The sequence below is a fragment of the Rissa tridactyla genome, chromosome 14 (assembly GCF_028500815.1).
Source record: "Rissa tridactyla isolate bRisTri1 chromosome 14, bRisTri1.patW.cur.20221130, whole genome shotgun sequence".
NCBI lineage: Eukaryota > Metazoa > Chordata > Aves > Charadriiformes > Laridae > Rissa > Rissa tridactyla.
Window position 1 is genome coordinate 584,005 of NC_071479.1, and position 12,575 is coordinate 596,579.

General features: G+C 42.2%; 1 protein-coding gene across 1 annotated transcript in view; it reads left to right on the top strand.

The window, feature by feature from the left end:
* Positions 1–345: 345 nt before the first annotated feature.
* ABL1 (ABL proto-oncogene 1, non-receptor tyrosine kinase) overlaps positions 346–12,575 on the top strand; it is an 83,399-nt gene continuing 71,169 nt past the window's right edge. Inside the window, exon 1 of the mRNA XM_054220582.1 lies at positions 346–1,453. Coding sequence (XP_054076557.1) covers positions 1,318–1,453 — 136 coding nt within the window. The 5' untranslated portion in view covers positions 346–1,317. The remainder of the gene's footprint in view (positions 1,454–12,575) is intronic.

A 12,575-nucleotide genomic window follows, 5' to 3' on the forward strand; every position in this document is an offset into this window, starting at 1 on the left:
GCGGGGCCCGCCCGGGGCCGACAGCGGGCCGGGGCCGCGGCCGGGCCGGGCGGGAGGCGGGGGCGGTGGAGGAGGAGGGGCCGGAAGGGGATGTGACCGCCCGCCCCGCCGGCCGGGGACGGGGCTGCGCCGCGCCGGGGGTTCCGGGATCTCCCTCGCCGCCCGCAGCCGCCCCCCGCCAGCCTTGCTCCGCACCGCGGGTCCCCCCCCCCCCGGCGGCAGCCCCCGGGGTTCCCCCCCGCTGCCCTGCGGCTCTTCGTCCCCCTCCTCCTGCCAAGCCTGGCGGGGCCCCCCCCGGGCGTGCGGCCGCCCGGCCCCGCCGCCCCCCGCCCGGCCCCCTCCGCGTCTCCCGCTGCGGCCGGGCCGGCCTCAGCCCCGCCGCCTGCCCGGGCCTCCCCTGCCGCCGGTCCCGTCCGCGGGGATGCAGCCGGCCCGGTCACCCCCGCTTGACCTCTTCTGGCTGCTGTGCAGGAACCGGCCTCCCGGAGCGCGTTCCCGGCCTCGCACCCCAGCACCCGGCTGCGTCTGAGGCGGGCGGCAGGGCGGCCACCTGCCCCGCTCCAGCTGCCCCAGCCTTGCTTCGACGCCACCATGGCCCCTCACGGCCCGCTGGCCCGCTTTGCCTCTGCAAGGGAGAGGTAGCGGCGGTGCAGGCGGCCCCAGGCTTGCGATGGGAGAAGGCGAGGCGTCGTGAGGCTGGACCGAAGGAGCCCCCCGTCCTGCTCCTTTGCCCCACGGCGTGTGTGGGGCCGGCCGGGCCCAGAGCCGCCACCACTTCGCCTTGCGAGCTGACATGGTTCCAGCCTTCTTGATCCTGCTGGACGTCAACGATACTTGAAGCCAAATAGGTGGCTCTTTGGCCTTTGCTAACTCAATGCTATGCAAAAGAAAAGGAGGAAAAAAAAAAAGAAACCTTGACACTGGTTGGAGTGGGAATGGCTGTTTCCTGCCCTGGGTGAGCCTGCTTGTGGTTTCTTGCTTTGTGAGATGAACTAATTCTCCTTTACCTGGTGGAAGACACACTACGTATGGCAACCTGAAACTTTGGTAACGCTTGGTCATTACTAAGCAGTTGGAACTTTTACTCATTTTTTTTGCATAAAGTCACCTAAGGAGCCTTGTTGCTGTCTTCAAAAGCATTGGAGGGATCTGCGCTTGTCTTAATTCTTCACCTCAAGTGACTTTATCCTGCAGTGAGTGCAACCACGCACCTGCCTGAAATACGTTCTCCTTCAAAGCTCCTTCCCAACCTGGAAGATCAGGGATCACAGACTTCAAAAACTTCTCGTCCTGGGAAGGGCTGCCCATAGTTACTTTATGGGGCAGCAGCCTGGAAAAGTTCTTGGGGACCAAAGGAGGCCAAGTCTGCCTGCCCTGCACTTTATCAAAGGAGCAGGGAAGAAGGAGTCATCGAGGCATGGGGGCCCACACTGTAATGTCTTTGTGGAACACGGTAAGAGGCTTCTTCTATTGGTATTTCTTTTCGTTTAATTTTGATTTGCTGAGCTAGAAGCAATATGGATTTATTCAAGGGCATGGTGCAGATACAGAGATATTGTACTTTATGGAAGTCTTTTGTTTTCTCTCCCTTGCTCCTGAATGCAAATCTTCTGTGATTATTAAGAAAATACTTGGGCCGGATTGCTTGAAACCTGGGGAGAGTTTATTGTACAACTAAATGTGAAATACAAGGAAGTAACTTTTAAACATTGTACAAGTTTCGCATTTCTGCCTTAGGTATGTTCTGGTTTACAGTCTGGGAAAGTATTTTATCCTTTTCGAGTTGTCTGTTTTGTAGGTATAGACCAACCACAGCCGATGGTGATGCTATGGTCAGTGACAAGCCGTCTTTAATTATCTTTAAAAAAGGGACTCTGCTACCTGGAGAAAAACCCAACCAAACAACAACAACCAAAATACTTCCTTTGGAAAGTTTGTGGATAGTGCTGTTGTGAAAACTGGCTGGAATAAAACAGTGTCTTGTTGATTCACTTAGTGCATTTATAGCACTTTTGGTTAGTGGTTTCTCAGAGCTGGTTAAGCCTTCATCTGGTGCTCTGATGGATTTAAATGCTAGAGGATAAAGTGGCCAAGTTAGGGGTACAGCAACCCAGTTACTTGCTGGTCTTCTGCAAATTAAGAGGGGACTGAGAATCTCAGGAAAGAAGCCAGATGAAAAGCTCCGTAGGACTCAGAGATGGGTTTAATGACTGTTCCAAATGTTGCTTTTTTTTTTCTTTTAAAAAAAAATTACCAGAGAAATTGTAAACTGAAATCATCTCTACAGAAGTGAGGTGCAGAAATGCATTGTTTCACTGAAACTTTTTGGAATAATCCTTACTTTTGCACAATGCTCTTTTAATTCTAATGTTCTTTGAGAAGACACGCTACTGGCTGCTATCTTCAGCTGGAGAACGGGATTTTGACAAAGTTTCTTCAACAGTTTTGTCCTCTCAAGGAAGTTTATCTGTGAATAAAACAAAACTGCTTCTGTAATGTTTGTATAGCTAAAATTTGAAATATTTGCTGGGTCTGAGAAGACAATCTAGTTAGTGGAAAAGTTTTGACTGAATTTTGTTTTAGCTGGGCTTTGTTTTCAAACTTTCGCTAATTTTGTGTTTCTAGAAGGGCCCAAGAAATCCTGTGCAGTGTTCAGCAAAGACACAGAGATTCTGTGTATGTACTACTGTGTTGAAGTACTGTTTTGAGTTACATTAATGTTAGTACTTTTAATTTCCCATACAATGTTTTTGCACTGAGGAAATTGAAGATAATTAAGGGGAGGTTAGAGAATGGAAGGGCTACCTTGGCCCTCTGGTGATAAACCCACTGCTGAATTTTTCCAAGCTGTGCTTTCAGTCCTGCAATACACCCGCTCCTCCACCCCCAGTCTGGTTGCTGCTTTTACTACTTTGGACAGAGTTTCAAGGTCAGATGAGATACAGCAAGAGCGCTAACTGCAAGCAGTACGATATTCTGACTACCTTTGGCGTTTTGATGTAGCAGAAGAGCCAGAAACGCTCCTTTTTGATCATCTAACAGGAATAGGCAGATGGTAACTTCTCGCCAGTATGACCTGAGGTCAGGAGATCCTAGCACATTTGCAAAGAAAAATAGCATCTATAATGTCCGTACACCATATGCCCACAAGAGACCTCAGTGTCTTGATTTAGAAAAGAATAAACTTGAAAGGGGACATCAAGGCCAGGACATCTGTTAAGAGAACTGCAAAAGATCAGCCTCGCTTATCCACATGAGGAAAAGTTTCCTCCTTTGAGCATCTGAAACAGTTCTTCGAAGCACAGACAGTAGAAGGCTGTACCACTGTCATTTGTTGTTCAGCTCTGTTTTGAGTTTGGGCTGCTCCTGTCCTGAAAAATGCTAACTTAAAATATCTGGGAAAATACAGAGGGAACAACAACATTTGTTTTAGAAAGTTCTTAATTTCCCTCCCTTTTTTTTAATTGATAATTTGTCTTTGAAGTATATAGTCTGACATACTTTATAATTAATGGACAGGATAGTATTTAATGTCTTCAGTCCTATTCAGGTACGGTGTCATAGGCCACACTTCGTGTAAAAAAAAAAAAAAAAAAAAAAAAAAAAAAAAAAGGCATTTTTTTTTGGGCTTGAATTTGTATGTGTTTGTCTTTCAGTACTTTCATTACACAGTTTCTTCTAAATGCCAAACACTGTATCTGGTTTCTCTGTCATACTGGGGGAACCAGTTTGTCCCAGGAAAATCATGTTTCTTGCTTTTCATAACTAAAATGCTCAAGGAGAAATTCCAGGGTGGGCTGCTTAAAGCAAACCCCTAGAGATAGTCAAACTCTTAAAGGTACTTGTTTTAAGTTCTTGTATATTAAAACCCATAATACAACAACAAAAAGTGGAGTTGGTAGTAGCATGGCTCTGCTGTTGCGGTTGCGTTTTTGTAAAGCTGTTTCATGACCCTGCGTCAGTGAGACCACTGCCTGCTAAGTTCTCCTGAGGCTCATTCAGCAGACAGTTTGTGATTTTCAGAGCACTGTAGATCTTAATTGCTTCAGTGGTATTGAATCTTAGCCGAAAATGTTAGTGAGTATTATCACATACTAACAGTGTAAAGCAAAATAACTCAGGGAAGTAATTCCATTTCTCAGCTGTCACACTTTCTGTAGCGCTCAAAGCAATGCATCCAGAGCCTTCTGAAAAGCAAGGAGGCAACTGGCCAGAAATCAGCTCTGCTGGTGGTCAAATGTTCTGTGAGAATAATGCAGAAAGGCTCTAAATTTTGTCATGAGTTGACAATTGAGGAGTGCATTAAGCGGGGAAAAAATAATCTATGGGCAAGTTTTGGGCTTCTTTCTTTGTATTGCAGCTTTCCGCACTAAGGATGTTTTACAAGCTGGAGTTGGTGCTGGCGTGGTTACCCTGGGCAGCAGAGTAGCCCTTGGCAGGATTTTACAGATTTCATCTTGACGCAGATTACTCCATCTCTTATATTGATTGCAAGCTTGAAATTGAGAGAAAGTATAAAGGCAACGTTGGCCTCTTCCCCTGTGCTTTTCTAGGCTGAGAAATGAGTCTATAGTCACCGCTTTTTGGCAATATCCAACAGAGAAAAGCCATGGTCAGTAGACAGTTAACATAAAAGACTTTGTCAATGTGTTTAAAATTTTGTATGCTAGTGTGTCTTGTGCCTTTCCAGAACATTAATCTCAGGAAAACTCAAACTTCAGAAAGGGAAGGCGTATTCCCACAGGGCTCAACTCTGATCCCGGAGTTGGCAGTAGCTAATGGGAGTGATTGGCAAACACCACACCTTCTCTAGCTGTCTCGGGTAGGTGTTGCAGTGCTGAATGATGAGCAGATTCCCTGAAGTATCTTGGTAGAACAGTATCTCTGAGCAAAAGCAGCACCTGAAGGCTTAAAAAAAAGTAATTCTAATCCTTTGACCTGTAATGCTGAGGTGAAGAAGAGATGCTAGAGTAACTCTAGCGAGGTGGTGGATTTAGTTCACAGCTTTGAATTTCATTTATTGCGCAATTGACGGTTGTGATGCTGCTGGGAGGTGAAATCCTGAGTGGTGTCTCTACTTGTGTGAGCCCAGAGGGTTGAGTTTTGTGTAAATTGTGATGGTGACTGGGAATGGGGACCATCTTTCCATCGGCATGTTAGTGGGAACTTGAGTGTGATTTTTTTGATTCAACAATGCAAAATTATGGTAAATAATATCTTGAAATACAGGTCTTTCAAATGATGCTACAGTTTGATGTACATATTTGCTGTCATTGGTGCTGGTTTTGCTGTGAAAGTCAGAGAAATAATTGATTTGGGAGGAAGAAGAAACCTTCTGAAGACGTTTTGAATATGAGACTTTCTTATATGCTGCTTCTCGTTACATCTAATGGATTACCAATAGATATCAAGCTGGTCTTTAAACTTTTTAATTGTTTTGTGTTTGAGACATTCTGCTAAGTAATACAACTACAGCTGACTGTAAATTTGGTAGAAAGAGAAGGAACTTTATTTTTTTAATTTGTGTTACACCTTTACACTACCAGGGAGTGACAGTTGTTCAGCTTTGAGTTTTATTTTAAGTATCTTTAGAATACAGTTGATAAAGCACTCACACAAGAATGTTCTTTTCTTAGTCTCTCATAGTGATAAAACGTGGTCTTTCTGATAGTTTCTCTTCCAGCAGATAAGTGATGGGAAAGCTTAACCAAGCTGTTTACCTTACTGTAAAGAGAGACGAACTCCAGGAACTAGACCAATTTTTCTTATACCTTGAGTGCTGAATGTAGCTGAAGTCAGCCTGCTACAGTCTCTTTCATATTGGATCTGAACTTTTTTTTCTTACAAGGGTGTTGAAAGTTTTAGTGCTTTAATTAGGAAGTAATTGTATGAAACAGATCCATAGCATAAGCTTGCCACAGCTGCCAGCTGGAGATGTGCCCTGTGAAATTCACTGTTAGGAAAAAAAAAAAAAAACCAAAACAACCAATTAAAAGTATCTTTTCCTATACTATTGATTAAAAAAATGATTTTTAAGAGTCTTTAGGTTTAATAATCTATGTTTTTTTACACTGTTAAATTTCATGTTTCAACTCTTTGGATTGTGAAAATGAGCAAATTACTTTATAACTGGTTCCTTCCTCAGGACTTAGTGATTGACCAGCATATATGAGTATATGCTACAGTATATTCTGTTATATTTATATTGGTGTTTATTAATTTATAAAATGCCTATCATTTTCATACCATGTAGGAAAATGCATAATTCCAAGAAGTTTTATTTATTTTTTTTGTTGCGAGTAAGATGTTATTAATAACTGTACGGCTTTGGAATATACTTTTATCAGCTGGGTGGTCCATAGCAGGTGGTGATCAAGCAATAACATACGGTTTTGTACTCATTATCCTTTATCCTACAGGTGAGCTCAATATGTCTTCTTTATATGTAATATACATTTATTAGATAGTCAATTGCCCGTACATAGAAATGATTTAAATGAGATTCCTTCCATACTAGAACTCCGTTTCTTTAAACCCATGTAGTTACAAACCCTGCATTTATCTCTTTCCATTGTTCCTCAGGGCATTTTTATACTCCGTGTCTGCTTCATCAACTGCAAAACCTGAGACTTGAAAGAAACTGCTTTGCTACTCCTGATTCTGCTTTAGACCATTCACCTGAAATTGTATCGTTAGCGTCGGCCTCATTAAGAGTCCATTATTTAGAGCCTGCCTTCAGTAGCTCAGGTCTGCGGTCTAAACTGACACAACTTTCTTCGTCGTTAGGTTGGAAATTTGGCAGCTCCCAAACTTTTATTTCCATCTCTATTAGGAGGGACTTATCCCCAGCTTTTGAGATCATTGCTTGTGTATCCAGCTTCGATGTGCTTCGGTATTAGTCTGGTTAATGCCGATATCTGCCACACACCAAACGCAGATTTGTTTACTGCCTCTGACTATATCCCTTTTCATCATACAAAGCTCTTGCTATATTTTTTCCTGCTCCAATTATCAAATTCCAGTGGGTTTTGCTAAGAAGAAGCTCCTCCACAAAACTTGATCTAGGGTTGGAATATGTTAGGAAAGAGACGTTAAGGCTTGCTAAACTGCTTTTCCACGCAGTGAGGTGGAAGATGATGATGATGGGGAGACGCTAATCCTTTTCCTGGGCAAAAGCAGTTCTGTTTTGTGCACTGACTAATCTTTGATAACTTGCCATGTTTAAGCAATTCATCTCCTTCATGACAAATAGGTAGTGGTTGCTTGTATGCCAGACTTTAATTAATGGATTGTGCTGGTTCTGCATTCTTATTTACAAATTTTAATAGGAAGACTATGTGAGAAGATCAGGACAGGGAGGCAAAAGAAAGCTGCAGGGTATTAGAATAGAAATCATGGCTTGTAAGCGATCACCTCATTCAGCACACTTCAGCATTTACCTACAATCTTGCAGTATTTTAAATTGAAGAGTTTAAATCTTAAGCTTGAAAGTGAGTTATTGACACAGTCCCATTGCTGAGAGTTGGGAATCCGTAGTTCCATCCCTGGTGCTCTCTGTGATGGGCTCTGTGGCACGTGGCAAATCACGGGGGTGAGAAAGATGAAAATGGCCTTGGAAAGCCTTGTCCTGTTGCTTATCGTTTTAGGGGCGGGATGCTGTTGTGTTGTGTCTCGGGAAAATAGGGTTGTGTTTCCAGCTGCACTTATAGGAACTCTGATAAAACAGACCAGAAATAAATGGGTGAGTATTGTCAGTCCTGGGTGGTTGTGCTGTGTTTACTTGTGTGGATGCGACAGTAATCAGTGTCTTGGCAAGGTGTCGGGTCAGGAACGCTGGTAACTGATACCAGGCTGTCTGAATGCGTGGCTGCCATAGTTAGTCCAACTCTTAACATCCAGCTGATACCCGTGCTGTGCTCAGTAAAGGTCCATAGTGCTGCCTTAGGCCTCGGTCACTGTTTGGAGTATTTTAACATCCCCAGATTTCCCAGGACATTACTGCAGCTCCATCGGTGTACTCGATCCATACCGTAAGGTTTGAAACGTGTATTGCCGTGGTGCTGTGTGAGAATTGATGTTCAGTATGTGATAGGTGTCATCTCTTACAGCTATATAAAATGCTCTGATTGATGTGTGTTCATGCAGACTGAAGGAAGTGTTTAAAGTACTACTGTCCTTCTGCAGTTATTATTGCAGATGGACTTTGCTTTCCTTTTTTTTAATTTTGTCCAGAGGAACGGGTCTGCCTTCTATCTGCAGTGTCTGTTGATAGCCGTATAAAGAGCAGTAGTGTCTTCTCCCAGCAGTTTTTTGTCATTTCAGATGTCCTGTGCCACTCTTGCGAGAAGTCGTGAGTCTCCTTGTAGAAGGTCTGTTGTGAATGGCAGAAGTCCATTACCGTAGGAACGTGCAGAGCAGTTCAGCAGAAGCAGGAGGGACTCCTGTTGCTTTGCTTTTGTTGACTGTCTTATCAGTCAGCTCGTATCCTGCTCTATGCTGACTGAAGATCAATCTAAACAACATCTAGAGGTTATTAATCTGCTTACCAGAATATCCATTTTATCAGTTTAAAAAGGAATCTTGGACAAAAAGGGGAATGAACATCCAGACAATTTTAGTAAGTAAAGCTGCCTAAGGCGATGTCTTTCCTTAGTTCCTAACTAAATTAGTTCCTAGTTAGAGCTTTCCTTAGTTCTTAACTTTGTTCTTTCTTTAAACTTGCAAGTTTAATGCCAATTCTGCACTTAGATATTAAGCATAACTTTTCATGACATGGCTGGAAGTTGCACCGCCCTGATGGCAAAATTTGATAGGAACCTGCTAAAGTGGTGTGTTATGCTCTGGGAGGAGCCTCTTTCCACACATCTGGTTGTAAGGATGGGTCAAGCATGTTCTGAGTACCAGATTGCTTTAGTTTTTGCCTAAAGTACTTTCTTAAGTTAGCCCTGAAGTTAGATTTGTTTTTTTTTTTTTGTTCTTTCCCAGCATTTCTTCCTTGCTGTTAGTGGTTAGGTTGTGAAAAGCATGAGCTTGGTTTTCCGCAGTGATTGCTGCTAATTCACAGGGACACAAGTGAGATCATCATTCTTTCATGAGTGAGGAGGCTGCCTGATTTATGTTGTGTCATCTCTGTGCTCTGTTTTTACCTAATGAATAGAATTTCACAACAGATTATTAATTATTAAGACTTTGGTTTCATTGTGTGTATTAAAGAATCAATATTGCTAGATGTTGCCTGCCTTGAGAAGCTTCTTATCCATTAGTGCCGCTTTTCTAAGGCATTTTGGTGCATTTATCTTTTAGACTGACTTTAGTTCTTTCCTTATTCCTTCCATATCAGCTCAGTACTCCTCATATGCCTTTGCAGGGCCTGAGTTGTGTCTAGTCTGTCTCTGTGGACTCATCCTTTGAAGTGCCATCTGATCAGTAGCAAATCCTGTTTGGTCCAGTCTCTCCTTAAAGCATATAAACTAGTAATATGCTGAACCTTAATCTGCTGGGGTTTGCACTCCACATTTGCCTCAAAGAGGAAATGGTGGACTTGAAGCTGGGAATAGTGTGTGATGAAGTCAATACTGAATTACATATTCTGCTCCCTGTTAAATGCCTGGGTTTTGGGATGGCAAAGCTTGCTGAAATACAGGATTCCACCCTTTACTGACCTGCTGTTTGTTCCCTGTCTGATATCCATCACTGTTGGAGGTAAGGAGTGACCTGGGCATGTTCCCCGTGTTTCCCATCACTGATGCTGTATAGGAGGAAATTTCACTTACTCTATGCATCCAGAATTTACTGACACGCATACATCGACTCTGTCAGGTTTTTACAGTGATCAGCTGCCAATCCACACCTGGGGGAACTGATGGCTTTTTCGTGGCCTTTTTTTTTTTTTGTGTGGGTGTGTGTTCCCAGAATAAACGATGTTGTTTTTCCAGAGGCTGAATGGGTGAATGGTAGTGGGATAAGGACATGGAAACTGTAAATAGGAAATTGTTTGGTCTTTCAGGAAATGTTTGCTATTTCATTTGTGTTCAAGTTGCTCAATTTCAAAGGCTACTTTTTAGGTGCTGTCTCATTTAATGTAACTGGTGAAGGGTTGCTTCTGAGTTCTGTTTTCTCGTTTTCTGACATGACCACAGTGGGTTATCGACAGGGCTGTTATGCAGTAAGCTCAACTATTTTCACTTGGATTTTTGTGATACCTTTGTAATGAATCTTGAGAAAATTAAACTGTCATTTGGTGCACTGACCACCAGGTGTCTTCTTTGAATCTTTTTAATAACTTGCTCTGGTTAAAACAAACCCCCTGCAGTAAGAAGTGTCTTGGAAATGAGCAAAAGCTAATGGCAAGAACTAGGGTCAGAAGTGACAGCCATGAATTTCAGGAATAGTGGCTGTCAAGTCTCTTTAGTTACTTGTAGAGCCTATAATCTTTCTGAGCTAGCTTGCTGATGAAGAAGAGGTTGGTAGGTGATGTTTGCTTTTGCCGTTAACGGGAAAATCTTGGTCCCTCACCTCCTCAAGCTCCATTTCAGCCCGTTCTTCTTTTTTTGTTTTTAAAAACAACAGAAATAGTTTTCAGTGCTGTATTCCTTTTCATTTATTGCTGTCTTCTGCATTTGATCTCGTTCCTCCACCTCTTTATGCCACACTGACTTCTTAAAACTATATATATTTTTTTTTCTTTTATTAAATTGTGTGGTCCTCTCAGTATAGAAATTGATTCTGCAAATCCTGTTGTAGTGTTGTGTCCAGCATTTCTAAATGTGTGAGCTTTTCCTGGTGAGGATGCTCAGGGAATAACTGAAAACAATATTCAGCCTGTTACAGCTATTTACACAGTTGGTGTTGTCTGAATGTCAGAATTGCTATCACAAAGCTAATTGTGGAGTTAAACTTTTATGAAGTCATAACAATGCTAACAAAAGCAAAGCTGTAATCTAATAATACTCCGTTTTACTCAGATCTCTTTTGGGTGGGAGAACTTTATAATAATGAAGATGATTTAGTGTATCTAGCAAAATAGTTTAAGCCATAAATATGTATGCTTGAATGGGTTTTTATTATTTTTATTAGCTCTACGCTCTCTTCATATCCTCTGTAAATCTGACAACACATAATGTTCGTTTAAAAGGTATATTCTAGTTTAGCCAAAATTACTGGAACAGCTATTAGAGCTATTGTTGTCTGGCTACACCTAATGTTTGCAAATAACCTAGGAAAGCTCAAGTAAAAAATGTTGAATTCATTCCAAGCTGTTATTTCTTCTTAAATATATTTAGCTTGATGGATAAGCAGATGCATTTAAAATTCTCTGCAATCAACCTTTACTTATTTTAAGGCTATTGATGGATTTCAATAAAATGTATTTACTATATACATTTTTATTTTTTTCACAAATGTGAAGCTCTTTAATACAAAATAGATGTCCTTTACTGGAAATTAACCATAGGGTAGATGAAGCTGTTCCTATCATTTGATACTGTTGATGTTCATATAGAACCTGCGATTTCTCTGGGTTCTGTGGATTCTCTGTTATGTCTAAATAGTGCCTCCCACACAGGGTTTGAATGTCAAGGTACTATCATGTTTCAGGTATTAAGTAGTAATTATTGTTACAAGGTGATCACATAAGACAGTGTAAGTGTTGCTCAACCCTTCATGTTCCATGGCATTAGGAAAAAAAATCTGTTGGGGAAACTTCCGTCTAATTAGACCTCACTGCAAGAATTACTGGTGCTTTTTACCTTGCTCTTGCTAGAGGGTGGGTGTGCAGTGAGGCTTTGTATGGCGACAGGTCCACCACCAGATGGTTGTGTGGTTTGTATTGCATAAGAAGTACAACTTGCAGACGGATTCTAGGAGCTGGTTCTGGACCTGCTGCAGCGATGGGTCTGCTGCAAATCCTAAAGGCTGTTAGTGGTTAGCAAAACACACAGTGCTACTAACATCTCTTAAACAAGTAGGTGATATTTTGAGCCAAGCAAAAGGACGAATTGGAATAATAAAGGTTGGATTTTGGGAGGCAAATACTAATTTTAAATGCTAGTGTAATCATTTTCGTCACTGCAGTTTTGCCTCTGCAAAGCGACGGTGCTGCATAACACTTGGTTGCAGACCTGCCACAATGTCGGTCAGGAGACCTCTCCCGAGAGCATTTGCAAACTTCACTGAGCAGTAGTGTGGCTTTGTAATTGTGGTTTTAAAACACAGGATTTGAAGAACATTAAATGAAAAGAGTGAGCAATGCTGCATTTGGTACCGGGTAAAGATTCAAAGAACCACGAAATGTTAACGTAAAATATTTGTATTCCACTTACTGGAATAAGGAGCACAAATCTGGTGAGGTGTTTTTGTTCTAATTTGATGTCTTGGGTTACTTCTTCCCGGAAAAACGAATGTTACAGTGCATTGGCTGTGTTTGCATCATTGAGTCCTGCATAACTACAGAGGCATTAAAAGCATCAAGGTGAAAGATGCAGACACTAGTGGAGCAGATGCTTTCCAGCTCAGACATCTCCTTCATCTGCAAGGCTTCCAAATTAGGAAGTGGTGGGCTTCAGCTGCACTTCAGA